Source organism: Saimiri boliviensis, chromosome 17, assembly GCF_048565385.1.
Source record: "Saimiri boliviensis isolate mSaiBol1 chromosome 17, mSaiBol1.pri, whole genome shotgun sequence".
NCBI classification, from domain to species: Eukaryota; Metazoa; Chordata; class Mammalia; order Primates; family Cebidae; genus Saimiri; species Saimiri boliviensis.
Genome location: NC_133465.1, coordinates 11,658,297 through 11,681,677, shown reverse-complemented (window position 1 = coordinate 11,681,677; position 23,381 = coordinate 11,658,297). Strand labels below are relative to the sequence as shown.

At 43.6% G+C, this 23,381-nt stretch overlaps 1 protein-coding gene across 3 annotated transcripts in view; it reads right to left on the bottom strand.

Moving 5' to 3' along the window:
* SHISA6 (shisa family member 6) overlaps positions 1 to 23,381 on the bottom strand; it is a 335,080-nt gene that overhangs the window by 187,629 nt on the left and 124,070 nt on the right. For 2 of the 3 annotated variants that reach the window (XM_010339860.3, XM_039476346.2), the window contains exon 3: positions 7,719 to 7,814. The exons of the other annotated variant lie outside the window; for it this stretch is intronic. In XM_010339860.3, the coding sequence (XP_010338162.3) occupies positions 7,719 to 7,814 (96 nt within the window). The remainder of the gene's footprint in view (positions 1 to 7,718; positions 7,815 to 23,381) is intronic. 3 annotated transcript variants of the gene reach the window in all.

Genomic DNA, 23,381 nt, shown 5'->3' with positions numbered 1-23,381 from the left:
CTGTCTGGGCAGAAGGATGGCCATACCCAACCCAGTCCCCAAGAGCATCATATGGATGGGATGATGGGATCTGTTCAGGGTTGTTCTGTGGGGTCTGGAAGGCAACAGCTTCTTGCATTCTGGCCTTGTCTCCATCTACCAGGTGACCTCAGAGCAGTCCCAATAGTTCCTAGGGCCTTGTGGCTGTGCCAATTCAAGCTCTGGGCAGAAGCACCCTTACACTACTTCTCTGAGTTCTGCAGGTCGTTGTGAAAAATGCTTTGAAGCCAGACTGGCTGGGCTTTCTCCCACACTATTAGAGTGACAAACTGTCCTCGTTTACCAGAAATTGAACATTTTCCCAGGACACAGAACTTTCAGTGCTAAAATTGGACAGTCCTGGGCAACCTGGGATGGCCGGTCACCCTAACCCTCACTCACAGCTGATAGCTTGCTTTACAATTCACTGAGCAATGATCACATACACCCACCTGCCTGCACCCACGGCCGCGTTGCCTACCTGACATATGTGCCCTGGTGGGCTTTGTTCCTTGTCAAGGCCAGTGCCCTGCGTGGGCTGTAGATTCTATGTGCTTTCACTTACCAAGAACATCATTTCTGAAAGACAGCCCTCCCCCAGCAAAATCAATTTTTCCCTTTTGAACTGGATCGTTTCTATCCGCAGACAAATGGACTGTGATTTCTCCTTTCTTAAAAAAATAAAATGAAGCAAAACAAAACTCTCTTTACACCATTCTCCCTTCTGGCTAAGTACTGCTCTCACTCTCTGTAATCCTTCACATTAAAATCGAAGGGTTGTTTGTACCTGTAATCTGCATTTGTCTTCTCCCATTCTCTTATTTAAAAAAAAATCTTGTATTACTTTTTCTTTTTCTTTTTTTGAGATGGAGTTTTGCTCTTGTTTCCCAGGCTGGAGTGCAATGGCACAATCTCAGCTCACTGCCACCTCTGCCTCCTGAGTTCAAGTAAGTTTCCTGCCTCAGCCTCCCAAGAGGCTGAGATTACAGGCACCTGCCACCACATCTGGCTAATTCTGTATTTTTAGTAGAGACAGGATTTCACCATGTTGGTCAGGCTGGTCTCGAACTCCTGACCTCAGGTAATCTGCCTGCCTCAGCCTTCCACTCGTATTACTTTTTTTTAGGAAACATTTCCAACATTTACCAAATTAGAGTGAACAGCACAATACTCCTTCTTCTTCCCATCACTTGGTTTGTCCAGGTAATAAGCACATCCCAGACATCATCTGTTCTCTCTTGCATCCATTGAATAGATGCTCCCCCCAACCCTCAAACTGTACCAATGACCTCCATGAGACTAGGTCGCACCTGGTGGTCACTTCTCAAGCTTCAGCTTATTGGACTTCTCTACAGCCTACAACAGCTAAGCTAATTGCCCCCTTCCTTGGGAACATATATATTTTTTCCACTCAGTTTTCAAGACAGCACACCACCCTGGTTTTCCTGATGCCTGGCTGCCCACTCCTGAGCAGTCTTTTCTGTAGGTCCCTCCTCATCCCCCCTACCAGCCTCTCCATGTTGGGGTCCCCATCACTCCATTCTCGGGCCTCATCACTTGCACAGCACAACTCGCTAGCTAATCTCATCCTCCCAGCTTCAAGAGCCATCCACCCACTGGAAACTCCCACTCTTCTATCCCCAGCCAATAACTTTCCCTTGAACTCAGCATTTTCACCTGGGTGGTTAACAAGCATCTGAAACTTAACATGAAGCCAGACTGGATTCATATGCACCCTGATCTCTGCCTAAAATCTGGTCCTCCCACAGACGCCCACCTTCCCAGTGCCTCAGGCCCAAAACACATCTTTTCTCATTTCACCCAGATTGAAAGCCAGATCCTTAAAGGCCCCACAAGGCCCTGTGGGGTCAATTCCCTGCACCTCTCTGACCACAACTCCAACTGCTCACGCTCTGGCTCCTTCTTTTCCAGCCCCACTGCTGCTCCCCACACAAGCCAGGCAGGCAAAGCACAGCTGTTTCCTCACTTGGAAGACCCTTTTCCCCAGGAATCCAGATGGCCTGATCCTTCACATCTGTCAGTCTTTGCTCAATGTCACTTTATTATTATTATTATTATTTTTCCAAATGAGGCCTTCTGGACTGTCTTTTAAAAAGTGCAGCTCCCCACTCCATTCCCTGCCTTAATTGCTCCAAAGCTCCTAACTCCATCAGACCTACTTCATATATTTACTTGCATCTTGATTTATTTCTACCTTCTATGGAATGTGAGTTCCATAAGGAACTCCATAAGCTCCAATGACCAGGTGCCACCAGTTCAATTACATGTAAGCTTGTCTGCTGTACCCTCAGTGCCCAGAATAGAGTCTGGCTTTCAGCCAGTGCTCAGGAAATGTGATTTAGTGGAAGAATTAATGGAAACACGAGCACGAAGATCGCCTCCTACAATGGAGCAATCACTGTGCAGTTCCTTTTACCAAAGGCTTCAAACATTTCTCTCTTTCTCTCTTCCTTCTTCTTTCTTCCTCTTTCTCTCTATCTCTAACTCTCACCCTCCTCTGTCTGGCTCCCAGCATAGCAGAAAGGACTTGGTGAGTGGTGAGAAATACCAGAGGAGGGCAGGCGGTAACCTGCATCACCACCTCCATGGGGACCTGGATGTCACATTCACTCTGCAGCTACAGTGAGCACATCTGCCACTGCCACTGCCACCACCACTGTAAAGACCCCTTACTCACTCCTGGTGTGGCCAGAGATGTCCCAGTGGAAACCACTGGAACTGACAATATTGAAATGTGGGGGCTTCTGGAAAGAGTCCCCTGGCTTTTTCAACCAGGCTCAAAAATCAACCAGCCTGACAGAGTTTTTAACCAACTTGCCTGAATAGAATAGGGTTTCCGTAGGTGTATTCATTAAGACAGATTCTGAAAATCTATCTGAAGGGATTGCGCTTCCTCTCAGGAAGGGCAGTCCCTGCCAATCTAGTGTTAAGGCTCTAACTCCTGGCTCATGTTTTTTATGACTTCCTGCCTTGCAAAACATGTGCCTCTAATAAGAGTCATCTTCTACTGAGCATCTACGTGTGGTTCCCATGGAAGCACGGCCCATCCACCACCTCAGCTACTCCCCAGCTTGGAAAGGCAGGATAGCACAGTGAATAGCAGCAGATCTTCAGAATCAGGACTGGATTTGGAATAAAACAAGACTGACTGCTTGATGTTGACTTAAGCAAGTTGCTCAATTGCTCTGACTTTCACTTTTTGCCTATAAAATGAAGGTGACAAGAGCTCTTCCACGGAGTGGTTGTAAAGGTGAAGACACCGGCACACAGTGTATATCTATGTAAAGACCTTGTACATAGTAAATGCTCAGCAACTAGAAGTCTTCATCACTGAGTTTTCATTGTGGCAGCCTGGGAGGACTCTCTGGGTTCCAGTGTTGGGGGCTGGGTGATCTCGTCTAATTAACAGAGTAAAGATTTCAGGGGGAACTTGGCCTAAACTCATGGTCACTCAGATCAGCATCTTAGCTCTAGATGCTATTTATCCTAAGGGATGAACAGGAAGTCAAAAAAAGGGAGACATGCAGAAGTAGCTACTTATAAGGAGACAGTAATAGGAAAAGAATTATAAGAAAAAGAATGAGTATGCCATTCAGTTAGAAAGTCCTGGAAAAGGGTGCCAGAATGATGCTATGTACTTTGGGGGCGTGGCCGATCACTGAGGGACCTCCTGCACTAAAATGCAGGATCTACCAACAGGTGAGAGAGACGGTAGAGAGCTTTGATGGATATGGTGCCCCCACAGGCAGAATTCTATATTTTCTAACATCTCACTTTCTAAATCCCACTAACAAAAGAATACCCATTTATTGTAGGCTTTCCTTGAGGGTATTTAATTACCCACGTGCTATGGATCTTGTTACAAAGCAGACAGATCCATGTGCATTCTCACCCCCAAGCCCTTGAAGTGGAGGAGCCCCCACTGATGCTAGAGGGTGCTTCTGGCTCCATGCTGCCTCTGGAGCTGATAAAAAAGGACTGGCAAGGCCGGGCATGGTGGCTCACGCCTGTAATCCCAGCACTTTGGGAGGCTGAGGTGGGTGAATCACCTGAGGTCAGAAGTTCGAGATCAGCTTGGCCAGCATGGTAAAACTCCGTCTCTACTGAAAATACAAAAATTAGCCAGGCATGGTGGCACATGCCTGTAGTCCCAGCTACTTGGGAGGCTGAGGCAGGAGAATCGCTTGAACCCAGGAGGCGGAGGATGCAGTGGGCTGAGATGGTGCTACTGCACTCCAGCCTGGGCAACAGAGGTAGACTCTGTCTCAAAAAAAAAAAAAAAAAAAACTGACAGGACTGATGTCATGATGTCAACTAAGATTCCGATGAAGACTCCCACCCTTCTTTAGAACAGGGGTCATCCATACTTGGCTCCTGGATAATCAGAGTCTGATTAGAAATACACAATAAATTCAGTGATCCAGGCCAGAAGGGCAATGGAATTACCTTACAAAGCAGGTGTTGGCTACTCATTTAGTCCTGAGAGCCAAAATGGGGCTATGCAGTGGCCAGGTGCCACCAGGAGGCCTAAGGAAAATGCCGGATGAGTGAGGAAAAAGGAATAAAGAAAGAGGATCCAGGAAGGGAGTCGCTGGAGTTGAAACAAAGGATAAAGAAAACAAAGAGAATTAAACACATACAAATGAAAATGACCCCACATTCGATGTTTTTCAATTATTCCCTTCCCTGGGATATTAATATGGGACCAGCTGCTTAGAGCTAGCACTTAGAGTTGAACTTAGTCTGCGCTGAAGGAAGAGAGGATGGTTCCCTGCCCTTTTCCAGAGATCCAAGCTGTCCAGAAGACTAAAGAGTCCCTGATGTTAGAAGGGAAGTTCAGGCCAGGTGCAGTGACTCAATCCCATAAATCCAGCACTTTGGGAGGTGAAGGCGGGAGGATCTCTTGAGGCCAGGAGTTTGAGACCAGCCTGGGCAACGTAAGTGAGACCCTGTTTCTACAAAAATTAAAAAAAAAATTAAATTAGCTGGGCATGGGGGCATGTGCCTGTAGTCCCAGCTACTCAAGAGGCTGAAATGGAAGGATCACTTGAGCCTGGGAGTTTGAAGTTATAGTGAGCTATGATTGTGCCACGGCACTCCAGCCTGGGGAACAGAGCGAGACCCTGTCTTTCTCTCTGTCTAAAAAAGAGAATCTCCATTTCCAAAGTCTTCCTGCACCCACCATCACCCCCACCATCCTCTAACCCAGATTCTTTGCTCCTGAAACTTTGCCTATTCTCTAAATAGGGAAATACACACAAGATACATTCCTGGAAAGAGAAGGCATCAGAAGTCTCGGCTTGAAGGGAATGGGAAGGAAAATCTGGCACCAATAGTGAATGGGGAGGACAGGCAGTACATGCACAGGAGGGGCAGGTGGTGCCACAGAACGAGTTAAGATGGGAGGTAAGGAGCATCAGACACAGTCATGGGCAGGGAAGGGTCTCCTGGATGTCCCCAGCAGCAGTGACCGAAAGGACAGGTGGGGACTGGGAATCACTTAGGTGGCTGTGATAGAGTCCAGTTCATTTGGAAGCAGCCTTAAGTCCACTGTTGGATAAATGCATGATCTGGCCCCCCGTAGCTTGGCTCCTCTCTCTTTCCACTCTTGTCCTCTTCTATCCTGCTGTACTCACACTGGCCTCCTTTGTACTTCCCCAATTCCCAACTAATTGGAAAGGCCTTCCCTGGCAAGAGCAGCTTCCTGCCGCTGCGCTCCCTGCTGCTTGCTTTAATTTTTCTCCTTGCACTTCCTGTAAATAATTTGTCTGTTTACCCCAGTGGAATGTGAGTTCCGTAAGGAGCTCCATAAACTCCCTATCTTCTAAATATTGCTTAGCACCTAGCAGGCCTCAGTTGACAGAATGCATGAACCCAAAGCCATCTTATTTATAATATGCATAAAGAGTTCTGCTGGGTGAAGTGTTGGGTGTTTTGGGTTGGATCACCTATAAGGGTAAGGGGTAGGGGAAAGGGTGGTGAATTACTGCAGTGGAGAAACCTTCCTAAGAATTGCTGTCTTCTGTTTGGAAATCCACATTTCCACCTTTGCTTTAAGGATTGTCGGGTTGTGGGAGCTGGCCTCCAAACTGGTCCTTGGCTCCTGGTATTCATACCTCCGTGTAGTTCCCACGCATTCAGAATCGGATATTGCAAAAATAATGGTGTGCAACCAATAGGATTGGTCATGAAAGACGCTGTGTCTTCTTCTGTCTTTCTCTTTCTCAGATTACCCACCCTGAGAAAATCCAGGCACCATGCAGCGAAGCCACTCAGCTATCCAGGGAGAAACATCATGGGGAGGAAGTGAAGCTTCTTGCTAACATCCAGCACCATGTGAGTGAAGCGTCTTGGAGGCAGATCCTCCAGCCCTAGTCAAGCCTTCAGAGGATGCAGCCCTGCCTGGTGGTGATGGCAACCTCAAGAGACTCCAAGCCCAAAGCACTCAAGTTCTTAACCCAGCAGGGATTATGTGAGATTACAGATGTTTATTATTGTTTTTTAAGATGCTAAGTTTGAGAGTAAATTGTTTCGCAGTGCTAGGTCATAATCACAAAGTGGATGATGTGGGGAGCGGCAATCCCGGGTCTGAGTTGATAGACTATGGCCCAGAATGTATCTTTCAGTGACTAACTGTGCAGCCCATTTCCCATTCTGGAGACAGCTGGTCCCAATTTGATTCTGCAACTCTCAGTAGCCACAAATGCCACCTGTATCCTCAATAAACTTTATTTGGACACAAATAGAGACAACAGAAAATACATACACAGATACAGATATTTTTTTCTCTATAGGATGAACAAACATCACATAGGGAAATTTAAAAAGTAGGTGCATGGACTGTAAGAAAATATTGCACAGTTCCTTGTTTACTCACACAAGACACATATCTCAGAGGAAGACAGGAATACACTATCCCTACAACAGAATTCACATTTGGTCTATAACAGCACACAGATATTGGAACGGTCATCAAAGGAGTGAGGGATCCAGTGACTCCTGATGTGACAGAACACTCACAACACTCGTAGGACCTTGTTTAAACAAAAGACAGAATTGAGGAGGAGTCCATGCCCCCTGCACAGATGCTCTGCAAGCTGTCAGCTAGGCCGTAAAGCAGCTCAGCAGAAACTCTAGGTGAGCTTTCATCTTGAGGCTCAGAGGTCTGCATAACCTCTACCTTCCCGTCCACATCATCGAATGTTTACAGAGACTCACTTAGGATGCTGAAACTCTCCACATGCACACTGACTTAGATACGACAGTACAGAATGTTGACATCAGTTTATAAGATGTAGCTTTCAAAAGGAAAAGGAGTAATAGCCAAGAGGCGAACACACACATTGCAAATGTTGCTACATCCACCCACCGGCAGTGTTTTCCACCACACTCTCAGTGGTCCCCTCCCATAGGGAGCCGTCGGCATCTGTGTCCTGCTCCCCTCCATGGGTGGAGCGGGAGAGGTGTCTCTTGGAAGTCTATTGCCCTCTAAAGTCACACCTGTGACCTCCTGGTAACTCCTGTCAGAAGCCACGCATGTCACCAGGACAAGCTGCCATGGAACCACCCCACTCATTCCCATCCTGGACCAGCCTCTGGCCTCCACACCTTCTTCTCATTTCAGATGGGGGTTCCCTAGGCAACCTCTGTATTTTAGTAAAAAATGGTTTCCACTGTACCCTTGGTGTGTCCTCTTCCTAACGTGACAAATCCAGACGAGATGAAGTTATGGAGATCAGGTCCTCCACTTCGGTAAGCATCCTTCCCATAATGCCCTGCAAGAAGATGGGGCAGAATTACCTGGCACATCCACGACACGAACATGGAAGACAAGCTCAGCTGCATCTCACCCGACAGTGACGGAATGCATGGTTTCAAACCAGCAGCCAAGTTGGAAGGCGGAGGCAGTCAAGAATATATATACACACACATACATATATATATATATGATATATATTATATATGAAAAAATATATATTACTGAATATATATACATATATACATATATACATATATATAATTATATATACATATTATACATACTAGTATACATATTAGTATATATACGAATATATACACATATATTAGAAATTAGTATATATACTAATATATACACATATATTAGTGTATATACACATATATGTATATAAAACTGTGCAACAAAGAACAAAGTCCTGGGAACATTACATTGAAAGTAGAGAAGAGCAAAGGAGACGCATGACTTGATTTTGGCATTTCCGGCTGAGCACAAGGTACACCAGAACCTTAGTCCATTTGACCTACCGCTCTTTCCTTCATCTCACCTTCCCTCTGTCTCTTTCACGCATTTTTCGTTTGTTTGATCTTTCTAATGTTTATGAATCATACCACAACCTATGGGACTACAGCTTGTTACTTCAGAGAAATCTGACATCAGCTGAGGCTGACAAAGAGAATGGTGGTTACAAAATACTCAGAAAATATGTACGTGCTCTGCTTCCTTGACTTTCCGCAATAGACATTATTCCCTGCTTGCCTAATGCAGATATCTACCTGTGGGTTTGAGGGGAGGAAAAGACGAAGGGTGGGTTAGAGTTGTGAATAGAAATGCAAAGAGAAATATGTTAACATTCCACTTCTGACATTCAAAATAGAGTTTTTCAGTACGCTTGAAATCTGACATTGTAGTAAAGAAAGAAAGGCCTGCCTAAATTCCCTCCTAAAGTATGTACCTGTGAAAATGGAGAAAACCCATTTCTTTCACGTTACCACAAGAGTGTATTAAAAATCGTAGGTATAACAATGCACAGAATGACTTCAGATATAATGTTAAGTTAAAAAGTTGACAGAAATGGTTCATTAAATAGAATCACAGTGCTGTAAAAATTCAAACTGGTTTATGTGTGTGTGTGCACATGCACAGATCGAAAAAAAGCACACCAACGTATTGACAAATGTCTTTGGACGGTAGGAACACAAGTGCTATTTCTTCCATCTTTTCAGCTTTTCCATATTTCCAAGTGTTTTTCTGTATGAATATGTAGTTTGTCTCATACAGATAGGTAAAATAAAATCCTAATGAAAAATTTTATGAAAATACAAAGACAACATAAATCACAATTTTTTTTTTGGAGTGGGCCACTCTCTGAATGAGTAGATGGCAACTCTGGGTGCGTGCTGGAATCAGGGTTCAGAGGGCAAGGAGAAGGAGAGCATTAGGACAAACAGCTAATGCAGGTGGGGCCTAAAATCTAGATGACGGGTTGATGGATACAGCAAACCACCATGGCACGTGTATGCCCATGTAACAAACCTGCACGTTCTGTACACGTATCTTGAAACTTAAAGCAAAATTAAAAATAAAATGCAGACCCTCAGACTCAACTCCAGAGATTCTGATTCAGTTGGGTGGGGTCCGGGCTTAGTCAGGGATATTTTTGAAGAGCTCTCTAGTGATTCTAATGCGCCACCAGAGATGAGAACCACTGCCTTCGTGTAAATGGAGGAACACCTAAGTTCAGTTTATTCAGGCGGCTTCAGTGAATATCTCTTAGGTGCCGAGCTCTACCTACTATTTATGTTCAGGGCTTCAGCAGTCCTTCTCCGAAGAGTGGAGTCTGGCTCCACTTCCCTCCTCCTTATCCCACATCTCAAACCTAAGCATGCATCAGCATAGCCAGGAAAGCTTAAAACAGATGCTGGGCCCAACTCCCAGAGTTTCTGATTCAGAAGATCCAGGATAGGGCTCAAGAGTCTGCACTTCTACCAAGTCCCCTGGTGACACTGATACTGCTGTTCTGGGGACCACACTCTGAGAAGCGACGTCTTAGTGCATCAGGAACAGGAGAATTTTGCCACTGTTTCCCTCACGCCCTCCCTTCTGGAATAAATTACCTCCTCCCTCAGGGCACACAGCTTTCCAGGAGGAGGACTCTTGCTGTAAAATACTGTGGCCACAACCTTTACTTTTATAGAATAGATTTATTAGAACTGAACTAAGGCTTCTGCTCAGCTCCTAGGCCATATGACAGTTCCTGAAACTGAACTCCAGTACCTGGAGAAATGCATCTTCATCAGGAGAAGAAGGGGGCAGTTAGGGGTGTGTGGAAGGGTTTGTTACCACCCCCAGGGAGAGCTGGGACCCTTCTGTAACTCTGTCACTTCCTCCCCACCCCCACCACTAACAGAAGACTAAGAAAAGGAAGAAACAATTCAGAACCCTCATAAATTTGGACTGCATTAATTCAGAACCTGTGATACATCCTGTAGAATCTGGACTGGTTTATTTTTGTGCTCCTTGTAAATAACATCATTGATAAGCAAATCAATACTGAGGAAGATGGAACATAGAATGACTACGGTGTCATTTACAAATCATTCTTATCTGTCAGCTGGAATGAGGTCCCTCAGGGCTAAGCCTTGCTCTGGTGCTCAGTGGATGACGCTCGTCAGAAGGGAACTGAAATTTCTGGATCACTTACTAAGAATTAGGCAGAGAAACAGTCTCTGAAAACATGGCTTTTTTTCTTTTGACATAATAATAGCTAATTTTATTATTATTATACTTTAACTTCTGGGGTACATGTGCAGAACGTGTAGGTTTGTTCCATAGTTATACACTTGCCATGGTGGTTTGCTGCATCCATCACCCTGTCATCTACATTAGGTATTTCTCTTATTGCTATCCCACCCCTAGTCCCTCCCTACTGACAGGCCCTCGTGTGTAATGTTCCCCTCCCTGTGTCCATGTGTTCTCATTGTTCAACTCCTACTTATGAGTGCGAACATGTGGTGTTTGGTTTCCTGTTCTTGTGTTAGTTTGCTGAGAATGATGATTTTCAGCTTCATCTGTGCCCCTGCAAAGGATGTGACCTCATCCTTTTTTATGGCTGCAGAGTATTCCATGGTGTGTATGTGCCACAGTTTCTTTATCCAGTCTATCATTGATGGGCATTTGGGTTGGTTCCAAGTCTTTGCTAATAATAGCTACGTTTTATAGCATTTTGTAGTTTACAAAGATCTTTCACATATATGCATTACTTAAAATTGTAGTCAGTACTGTGTGGTAAGTTGCTGATTATTATGAGTTATTATTATGAGTTATTATTATTATCCCATTTTCTGATGGAAAAACAGAGGTCCTCACATCCAAGTGTTCTGACTCCAAATCTCATGCTCAATCCAGTGGGTGCACCTAGCTTCATTTACTCCTCACAAGAACCATGTGAAAAATGGTCACTTTCCCAAGTTCATGGAGCTAAGTGGTGGTAGATTCTGGTTTCAAAGCAGGCCTAGCTACCTTCAAAGTTCATGAACTTTCTACACTGCCACCCTGACCACCTCACCTCTGCGGCCTAAACAAGTATAGTTATGACTGTTCTCTGGGACAATGAGCAAGACACAGTAGAAATATTAGGTCTGGAGAATTTCACTTGGTGACATCCAAGTTCACAAAAACCGAAGCTCAGAAGTACTGAGGTTTCCAGTTGGGGGGAAAAACAAAAAGATGATGAGGCCTAAGGAGGCAGCACCAAGAGCATTTGAAAGGAATAAAGAATTCTTTGGTCAAATCAGTTTGGAAAATGTTTAGTTAAATGAAATGAAAAGCTGCATAAGAAGTCTAGGGACTTCTTGTAAGGGTGTGATCACTGAACTCTCTATGGAGCTTTTAGTTTTTCTAAGCCATCCCTTGGGACACTTTTTGGGAAAGCTGCTCATGAGGCTGAGGTGGAGAAATCACAATGATAGTTTCAACTTTTGTCTGAGCTGTGGTTCTCAAAGCTGAGCATGCAGCACACTTTCCTGGGTGACCCAGATCACTGGGTTCCGGTTCCAGGGTCCTGGATTTAGTAGGTCAGAGGAGAGACCTGACAATTTCCACTCCTAACAAGTTCCCAGATGATGCTGATAATGCTATTTGGTCCAAGGACAACTCTTCATGAACCACTATGTTTGGATCAGTGACAGGTCAGTCTTCCGCTGGACCCAGGGTCGAGGTCTAGAATGATCTGCATTCTCTGTAGCCTCCAAAGTTTAACATGAACAAGGGACGCATGAAGCGAAGAAGGGTGGTTAAAAGCGAAGCCCCATGCAGGCAGAGAGAAGAGAGGGGAGTCAGTGCCTCTTTGCCTTGGTGATGCATAGAGTTAATGGGTTGATGATATGAGTGGGTATCACGGGATTCGTCAGCTTAACACAAAGAACCACCCCCTTCCCTGTCCTACAGTCTCTGCCCTTCTGCGGTCTATCAGGGTAAGAGGACAAAAGACGGCAAACTTTGACCAAATTGAAATTCAAGAGAAACGTCCATATAAATCCAGCACAGCTCTGAACACAAGTAAGCAAAAGTTCCGTGAGGCATGAGCACTTCCACATCACAGAACAGACAAACACACAGTGTGTCCACAGCCAGGGGCAAAGGTGGCTTCAGGTTTCAGAGCACGCCTTCTACCACCTGCTGAACTGAATGGTGCAAATCAGCATCCTGGTGATGTCTATACATCTGGTTCTGTCACTGCCCCCTCACCTTCACCATTGACAACCTTCCCTAAAGCAACAGAGATTTTATTTTAGCTGAGTCACTGTCCAGGCTGCCTCGACCTCCTGTCGGAACTCCATGCCTTTCCTGAATCTCAGCAGAATTCAGAAGTCCTAGAGACAGCACCAAGGGACAACTGTCCTCAGGCAGGAGGCATATTCAAGCCAAAGAGAGGACTGAGGCTGGGCTCCTGGAGTGTGTGGCGCTGCTGGCTCTGATAAGCAAGCAAGCAAGCAGAGGGAAAGTTTCTCTGTGGAAGAGATTTGCTGCAAGACAAGCAGGGGAAGAAAGGAGATAATATCCAAATGGTGATCTCTGTTAAGACTTAACAGAATTTTGCATCTGTGAGATTAGACCCACAGCCATGCGAGGGAAACAAACTGGTCAGGACAGTTGGCCTGGGGATGCTGATCTGGACTACAGAATGGATACAGAAGGAAACTTATAAAGCAGAGTCCAATGAGAGAAAGGCACTGGGTACTGAGAGGGGAAGGGCAAAGAGATAAAAACTGTGGGAGAAAAGACAGGGCACAGAGGACAACTTTAGGAGTCATAGCTATTTAAAATAAGACTCCCAGAGGAGACACAGAAGGGAGAATTCAGAAGCAATAATTAAAAGTTAATAGTTTTTTTTTTTCTGAACAGATGGAAGACTTTAGTTTTTAGATCAAAAGAATTAATCAAATACCAGACTATGCATTAAAAGGGACCAATATCTAGATATACCCTGGTGAAATGTCATTTTAAAAAATAAAGGAGAAAACTCCAGCCAACATCATGAAACACAAAACCTATAGAAAGTGCAGCGTTTTCAAGAATTTTGAGTCTTTCATTTTTGTGGAGGTGGACAATGTACTGGTGGAGGAATACTCTATCTGGAACATGATTGACAAGATTCAAATCTCTATGTGTCTGTGTCCTCAAATGCAAAAAGAAAACAATGTTGATGCCCATTTCATAGGGTTTTTGAGAAAGTTAAATGAGTTAATATATAAAATTCATCTTATATGTGTTACATACAATATAAATTATATATATCATAAATATATGAATACATAAAGCATTTAGAACAGTACTAGTAGAATTTAAGTACTACTAGTACTACTACTAAAGTACTAGCATTGTCTTTAGTATCAAGTACTAGTACTGTTTAAGTACTACTAGTATTATTTAAGATAAAAGCCTGCTATTATTTTTGAATGAAGATGTTTTGATTCCATTTCTCCATCTAAAAATTCACTGAAAATAATGAAAAGAAGGGAAAACAGAAAAGCTCTCTTCAGAAAAAAGTCCAGACTTTTCACTCAATGGGGGTAGAATAACTGGGAAAAATACACAAGCGTAAACATACACACAAATATACAGAAAAACACATACACAGAAATCAAGTCAAGGACTAAGAACCTAAATATAAAAAAGTGAAACATTAAAAATTGTCAGATAAGAATCAGAAAGAATATGTTAATGATCTCAGAGTAAGAAGTTTTAAACCAGACTCAAAGTCACAAACTAGAGAGAAATTAAAAAAAAATGTTAAACTGTGATATATCAAAAGCCATCATGAAACTACAAGTCAGAGACTGAAAAATGTATATTTACATTACTTTCTAGAGCATGTAAATAACTTCACATTAATAAGAAAGTAAACAACCCAATAGAAAAAAACACAGGGAAAAGAAATGCATAGGCAACTCAAAGGAGAGAAAACCCGAAGGGCAAATACACATAAAGTAGTATTCAATCTCACAAGTAATCAGGGACATTCAAATAAAAACCATAATGAGGTATCATTTCACACTCAATAGTCTAGCAAAGATTAAAATGCCTGAACCTACCAACATGAATAAGCAGAAACAAGAACTCATGTACCCTTCTGGTGGGAGTATAAATCAGTTCAACTGCTTTGAAAATAACTTTGGCAATGGCTGGTAAAGCTGATGTGGCTATAGCACGGAACTGGCCATTCTACCTCTAGATATATACCTGAGATAAATTCTCACACGTGCATAAGGAGATAGGCCAGCATGTTCATTGCAATACAGTTTATAATAGAGACAAATTAAGGAAAAGCATCTATCTTCCCAGCCAGAGAAAAGTCCTAAATAGTGGTGTACTCACACGATGTACAATACAATACAAATGAAATGTAATGAAACTAAATGAACCAGAGCTCTAAACATCAGCATGGATGGTTCTCAGTCATAATGATGAAGGCACAAAGCAAACAAGAAAAACAGGAAGACATAACACATAGAGAGTTTTAAAATATGCAACCTAACACGTTATGTTGTTTAAGGAAGTGTGCACATGTAGTACTACACAGATACAATGAAATTCAGTGAAATGACAGAGATTTTAATATAACAGATAATTCTGTAGGTAAGTAGAAAAATGTAATTGAGGAAAAGTATAAAAAGTACTTCTCAGTTCCATTTCCTATGCTGGGTAGCCAGAGACTTGCTTGACAATTAAACAATTATTTGTTTTTATTTATTTGTTTACAGTCTAGATATGATGGATGGATAGATGGATAGATAGATGGTTAGACTGATTGGTGGGTTTTGGTTAAGTGGCTGTTACCTGAGGGTTTTATTCATTGCCAAATTATCCTTTAAGAATAAAGGCCACACAGAGTGTCCAGTTTTAAGAACTCAAGGACTAAAATACCCACGAGTCACCAATGCGGGGAGAATAAAAAAAGACCTGATGACAAAATCCACCAAGAAATAAATAAAACTCTAGAATTCTAAAAACATGACTGTATTTATCTGTAATCTTCAAGCAGTACACAAATCCCAAATTCATTAAGAAAAGATTGGCAAACTAGATTACACATGTTTAAACATTTAACGAGTTATCTTTATTGACAGAAATAAAGTTAAATGATACTGGAGTTGCTCTAGAAAATCTGGTGTGCAAACAAGGTAATAAAAATACACTGTGGTCATGAAATAAAACCAAAAGTAGCTTGAGGGATGGGGGAACAATTCTCCATCTTTAGAACCTGCTTGATAATGTGCCCTCAGAACAGGCACAGAGCTGGCCTCTGACAAGCTGAGACGGAGGCTGAATGGTGCTTAGGTCCTGCTGTGAAACCATGCGTTGCTGGAACTTCCCTATGGAAAACTATACCTCAGACAAAAGGCAAAACACATATAAACCCCAGGGACATATTTTCAATACACAGGGTAAAGGCCTTTTCCTTTTGTTTACAAAAAACTCTATAATATCAATAATAAGACACGAGTACAAACAAATAATAACTAGAAAAAATACACAAAAAACTTAAAAAAAAAAAAGTCCAATAGGTAGTACCCCACCACACACAGAAAGAAAATGTCTTGAAAGGCCAATGGATATATAAAAATATGGTCAACTAAGAAAATGCAAATCGAATATAAGGTAGCTTTTTAGAAAACCAATCGATTTGGCAAAACCAAAGAATCTGATGATACCCAGTGCCAGGAGAATGGGCTCCTCATTTTACCACTGGGTAGGAGTAAAAATTGGTAGTGCCAATTTGAAGGGCATGCCTTTGACCTATTTTCCTGCTGCTAGAAATTTACCTTTCATACATGCTCTCAAGATTTTCCGTAATATATCAACCAGGATAGACAGTGCAGGACTGATTGCAAATAATTTCTGCCAGTGAGGGACTTACTAAACTAGAATCCAACGCACATGATGGAATACTATGCAGCTGTTAAAAAGAAGGAGGCAGAGCTGTATGTGCTGATGTGGGAAGGTTTCCAAGATACAGAAAGTTGAAAAAACAACAACGAAAATGCAAGACTCAGAGTGATGCTTAGGTATGACCTCTTTTACACAAATAACAATAAAAATAATGCATACAAAGAGAACATCTATAGGTTCGTTCCAGATAGGATGATTTATACAAACAATAATTTTTTTCTGGAAATAATCACAATCTACTAAAACTTTCTTTCCTTTGAGGAGAGTGGTGGGGCTGATGGGAGGGAGACATTTGCCTTTGATTTTTATTATATTCTTTAATGTTTGAATATTCTAAACATGCATAATTTTAATTTTTGTAATATTTAAAGTATATCTGGGATTACAAAGTGGGCTCATGGGCCATTTTTTTTCCTCTTTGTATTTTTTAATTTGAAAACAAAAAAACCTAATAATGTTATTTTATAAAAAGAAGTACAAGGGCCAGGAAATGAGAGGGGCCACTTTTCCTTGTGTAAATGACAAAGGCCATTTATCAAACACAGATACTAATACCTAACCTCACAGGAGGGCAGTGAGGATTAAATGAGATTCTGTGTATAAAGTGCTTCGTCTAATACTCTGCACAAATAAGCCCTCAATAAATGGGAGCTGCTCTTTGCATTAAGACCACAGTTTCCCTCTTCCCTATGTAACTCCCTGGGCTCCTCTTACACTGTATATGCACCAAGCTGACCTCAGGCCAGAAAGAGTCAAGGGAAAAGGGAGCTGGAGAGAGCCCAGGGTTTGCTCTCTGGCCTGAGGGCTCTTTCCCCAAGGAAGCCCCACGGCTCCTTCTATTTCCCAAGAACACAACCCTGACTATACAATGAGAAGAGGGTTGGGAGCCAGGAGACCTGTGTTCCTCTCTGCAGTAACTTTTTGCTAAACTTATAAAGCAGCTTCTGAGCTCACTCTTACTGAGGTAAACTGGGGCAGGTCAGGTCTAACTGCAGATTGCACTGACACTTAGCTAGCTAGTGCAAAAACCTCCGCAGAGCAGTGACTGGGAATGTGTTATTTCATGTGACAATTCTAGTGCTTGCTCATACAAGCCCATGCAGACTGTGTCCTCCAGAGTCTGTGCAGAGTTAGCAGAGCTGTTGGCAAATACTCTGGGCACCCCAAAGATCTCATCTCTGGTTGTCTTCCCTCTGTCTACACTGCAGCTCGGGGAGACAATGGGGACCTTCACCAACTGCTTAGTCCATCTGGTGAATGCAAGATGTCCGCAGCTGGGAAGGCTCAGGATAAACCATTCCAGCCTGTCAGAACCGTTCAGGGACCACCTTGCCCAACACTCTCACTGGACTAAAGAAAACCCAAAGAGGGTGAGTAGTGGCATTCTCAAGGTCACAAAGGCAGATAGTCTCAGAAACAGAACCCCACACTCCTGACTTCCGAGATGCTGCTTTCACCCTATCCCCTGCCCTAAGAGGAAGCAGAAGATCTCATCAGATATGGAAGCATCAGGACACCGGAAAGATGAGGCTGGGGACTAAGAACGTAGACCGTAGCTTGACAGTCATCCAGTGAGTGGGTGAATCCTACCGAAAGTAGTTCGTAAGCAAACCTCTTTCCATTCAAATAAATGTCCTCCAAATCACAGTTTTGTTGGTTTGGATTTTGTTTTTAAAGTGGCGCTCTGTGTTTGAAACCAAAACCAAACAAAAACATAAATATGTCTCCAGCTGAGGCCAAGAGCAAAGAAGGTGAGGGTCAAGGGCAAACTGTAGGTCAACTCACCCACTGCAATTAAAGAGCTCCACTTTGGGGTCTCCTGTATATTATATAGGCTTTTGGGTAAGATTTTTTTTTTCTTTAAAAAGTTCCATGGCTTAAAAGTACAGTGTTTCATGGAAACAGAGAGGGGAACATCATGCACCAGGGCCTGTTGAGGGGTGGGGAACTAGGGGAGGGACAGCATTAGGAGAAATCCCTAATGTAGATGACGGTTGATGGGTGCAGCAAACCACCATGGCACGTGTATAACTATGTAGCAAACTTGCACGTTCTGCACATGTGTCCCAGAACTTAAAGTATAATAAAAAAAATAACAGCCCCCCACACACAAAAATACAGTGTTTGAAAACCATACTCTCATGTATCCTAATTATTGACCACAGGGATGAGGGAGAGGAGTGCTCAGTGATGGTGATCTTCAGAAGTTTTAGGAGGGCTAAACCCTCTGCCTACTCCCGGCCATCGAGAAAAAGTCAGAGAAATTTGCAACTTAAGGAGTGTTCAAGGTCACCTTTTCTGGCCCCTCTATTTGCTGATGAGGAACCTGGAGCTAGGGAGGGATAGCGAACAGTCCAAGGTCGTGGAGGTGGGGACTAAAGTCAGTGTCTTTGACTTCCCAGCCCTGGGCACTTTCCAACGCACCTAGCAGCCCACGGTCTTCTGTGTTGGAGAAAACAACGCAAAGGCTGAGTTCTATTTCAGGGGACTCCAGCTCGCCATTTATTTTCTCCTGCTGGCTGCACTCCCCTTGGAAAGATGCCCAGAGTCTAACCAAATTCTTGTCTCTGACTACAGTCAGTATCCCAGAGCTGTTGCATTGTCATAAGCAGGATCCTGGCCAAGAGGGGCCTTGAAAAGAGCCAGGTAGAGGAGGCAAGCGATGTGGGTGCTCTGCAGGGAAGAACAACTCTTTCTTTGTACCCAGTGTCTTATGAGAATACAGGTTAGGCCTCATGGCTCTATTAAGAAATAAAGGAACTGTCAGGTTCTTCTTGTCACCCTGCAGATGTACAGTGTGTTAGCCCATGGGGTAACTGAGACCTGCTTTCCTCTGTTTCTTGACTTCTTCTCACATTCTGCAAAAACACTGAGCTTCCTATGACTGCATCCAAATTAATGAGTTTTAACTAACTGATCCTGAGAAACTGTCACCGTCTTATATAATTTTATCATGTGCCTTTGGACTGAGACGTTGGTGATGAATGCCTTTTAGCATCTAGAGAAAAATGTGTGAAGAAAATATTGGCATTCTCTATTTTGCAGGAGTTAAGTCTCAGAGAGGTTAAATAATTACACAAAGTCACAGAGTGACTAAGCGTGATTTAGGATGGACTCTAAATTCCCTGTCTTTCTATGCTGGGAGTTCCTTTCGTTATACCATATTTCCAAAAAGAAAGCTAAGCCTGAAGTGCCAAATGATCCCAGGCATATCTCAGTAACATAGAGGTGATAAGAGCATAGGCTTCCAATAAGTCTACCTGGTTCTGACACCAGCATCGTGGCTCTGAATGAACCATTCATGCTTTCCAAGTTATCCTCATCTGTAAAATGGGAATGGTGCCTGGCTCACACAGAAGGGATGAAGATTAAATTAAATACAATAGTTTGGCTTGGTACAGTGGCTCACACCTATATCCCAGCACTTCAGGAGGCAGAGGTGGTTGGATCATGATGTCAGGAGTTCTAGACCAGCCTGACCAACATGGTGAAACCCTGTCTCTACTAAAAATACAAAAATTAGCCAGGCATGGTGATACGCACCTGTAATCCCAGCTACTCGGGAGGCTGAGGCAGGAGAATCGCTTGAACCCAGGAGGTGGAGGTTGCAGTGAGCCGAGATTGCACCATTGCACTCCAGCCTGGGCAACAGAGCAACACTCCATCTCAAACAAACAAACAACAACAAAAAACAATAATTCATATAAAGCACAGTGCACCTTACAGTTATTCAATAAGTGGTTACTATCATTACTACTAGTATTACTACCAGAAGAGCAAACCTCCTCAAGCATACTGAATATTTCAAAATACTCCAGGGAGAAAGACAAGAAAGAGTCTTAGGTCCAAAATTATTCAGAGCTCCAGGAAGGACTCTTCTCTACCCCTACTTCTGGAGAATGTCAATGCTCATCCTGGTAATGTCATGGTTTAGGTCACTCCCTGCAATTTTCATGAATGTGCTTTGGAAAAAAATAGACCCACTAACAAAAATGTAGTAGAAGAAAACACTGAAACCCAGCTCATCTCACCTCAAGAAGGAAGTACTCCATCTCGCGCCTGCCTGCACTGGTTCCTCTGTGATTGTGTGTTCCCTGTCTTGCTCCTGATATGCTGGGAAATGTCATGCTTGTGTGGGTTAGACCATGTCTTTGGCTCGGAGACAGAATTTTGATTGGACATACTGAGTCTTGTACTGTATTGTCCAAGTGTAATCACATGTATAGAGTGCCTTGTGGCATTTTGTCATCTATTGCCTCTGATTTTTTGGAAAAGTGAGCCACGTGAGTGACTTGGGGTTAGATTAATTCAGCTTTGGGAAGATGATGGAACTATAAGAACTCTAGGTGGGGGAGTAGCCAAATGTCCTGGCCAGCATCTGCTCAAAGGACCACACCTCTTCCCAAGCACCTAAGAGAGACCTTTCCAACCCAGAGCAAAATAAACAATTGGGGAGGGGTAACATTTGAAGGGCTAAACTATTTTTCAGAATGTAACACCCAGCAGGAAGGTGATTTCCCTTGCAGACTGTTACACCCTGAGCCTTCCTTGCCTCCTTATCCAGTTGTGTTGGCATGGTTCATCTTTATAAGCACCTTCAGTCTCCATCTCATTCCACTGTTGTCACTCAGCAAAACCACCAGCGGTGAAAGCCCACCACCTACATCTAGTAGCTGTGGGACTTTAGATGTAAAGGGCCTAGAACAGTGCCTGGGATGTGTTCAGCAATATCATTGTGACTGCCCAGGATCTTTGAGAATTCAGAATTGCAAGTCTCAGAGGGCCCCTCACCTCTTGGGAATTGTGCTTTCTTTCCCTGGGATGTTGGTTCTTCCAATTCCCAAATGTCTTTTACAGTTTCTCCTGGTTCCTGAAACCTCCAGTGTCCTCTGTTCTCTGTGCCCTTCAACTCGTGACCTTGCCTCGTAGGAAAGGAACTCTGTTGTTTACAGGGAATTTACCATCATCCCCTTTCTCTATCCTCCCTGCTATGAAAGTAGCCAAATGTCCTTGTTCCTATCCCTTTTCATCTTCTCAAGGACTTAGCTCCTGAAATTCTTCCTCTCCTCCTCAGTCGTCAATTTCTCTCCCTCAACGGGCTCATTCATACTGAAACTTCTCGACTCTTATGACTTTACATGTACCATTCTCCCTTCACCCCATTCCCTCAGCCCCAGTCACTGTCCCATTTCTCTACTGTTTTGCTTTATGAAATGTCAAAAGAGTTGCTGACAGTAACTTTCTTTGCCTCACAATTTTTCCTCAGTCCCTCCTTGTCTGTCCTGTAGGTCTGTTTGTCCCTCTCTCCATTCAGTTCTTCTCATCACCATAAATCCTAATCATATGGATTAAAGTCCACCCTAATTCGGTATGACCTCATCTTAACTTGATTACATCTGCCAAAATCCTGATCTCGAGCACAGTTACATTTACAGGTTCCGCAAATTCAGACTTCAACATATCTTTTATGGGGGTACAATTTAACCAATAAAAATGGCCAAAAGAAAACATTATTCCTGAAACCCTCCACATACACCATTTCCCCTCCAGTCATTGCTTCCTCAGTTCTAGAGCCTTTATCCCTCTCTTTATCTTATCCTCCCTACCATCAGCAAGGCCCATCAGGACAATCTGCAAGCTTCATTTCACATCCACCCACTCTTCTCCATCTGTCCTGCCACTTCTCAGGAGTACTGCCACCATCCCTCATCTGACCTGCTGCAGCAGGAGGACCAAGCTTCCTGCTTCCACTCCTTACCCACTTCCATCGACTCTCTAGATTCTCTACATAACACACAGAAAAGTCCTCTCCTAAAAATAGACATCTGCTCATTCTATGCCTCTCCTTAAAATCTTCCAAGGCTTCTTATTACACTTCACATACAAATGTAGGCTGGGCATATCGGCTCATGCCTGTAATCCCAGTACTTTCTGAGGCCAACCCAGGTGGATCACTTGAGCTCAGGAGCTTGAAACCAGCCTGGGCAACAAGGTAAAACCCCATCTCTACAAAAAAAAGGTACAAAAAAATTAGCTGGGCATGGTGGTGTGTACCTGTAGTCCCAGCTACTTGGGAAGCAGAGGTGGGAGGATCACTTGAAACTCGGAGGTGGAGCATGCAGTGAGCCAAGATCCTGTCACAGTGCTCCAGTCTGGGTGACAGAGTGAGAACCCATTTCAAAAATATTCTTATGTACGTTTTCCACCAAGATGGCCAAATAGGAACAGCTCCAGAGTGCAGTTCCAGCGAGAGCAACACAGAAGGTGAGTGACCCCATATTTCCAACCAAGTTACGAGATTCATTTCAATGGGACTGGTTGGAAAGTGGGTGTAGCCCAAGGAAGGCAAACTGAGGCAGGGCAGGGAGCTGCCCCACCCAGGAAGTGCAACTGGATGGAGGATCAGGGACTCTTCCCCTCCAGTACTCCGGTTCAGATACTGTACTGTGCTTCTCCCATCACCTTTGCAACCACAGACAAGGAGATCCCCACCAGCCTGAAAAGTGCTGCGAATTACGAGCACAGATCTGAATGGAAGCTCCAGCCGGCACTGCAGGTTGTCGGCACAGATCTGGGTGGATGTTTTGGACCAGTACCGAGAGCGCCTGCAGGACAGAACTCTCCATTCCCCAGAAAGAGGGGGAGCTGAAAGCAGGGAAACAGGTGATATGGCTTGGTGGGCCCAATCCCACAAAGATCAGCAAACTTGAGAGAGACCAGTAAACTCACTTGAGAGTTTCACAGCCAGCACATCAGTTTGAGCTCTACCTGGGATGATTGAGCTCGGTAGGAGGGAAGGGTGTCTGCCATAGCTGATCTTACCTGTGTAAACAAAAGCCAGAGGAAGCTTACATAACACCTGGACTGAGCCTGTGGCAGCCCAGCAGTGCCTCTGCAGGCACTAGACAAGGATGCCCTCTCTCACCATTCCTATTCAATACAGTATTGGAAGTTCTAGCCAATAAATCAGGCAAGAAAAAGAAATAAAGGGTATTTAATTAGGAAAAGAGGAAGTCAAAATTGTCTCTGTTTGCAGACGACGTAAGTGAATATTTAGACGACCCCATCATCTCAGCCCAAAATCTCCTTAAGTAAATAAGCAACTTCAGCAAAGTCTCAGGATACAAAATCA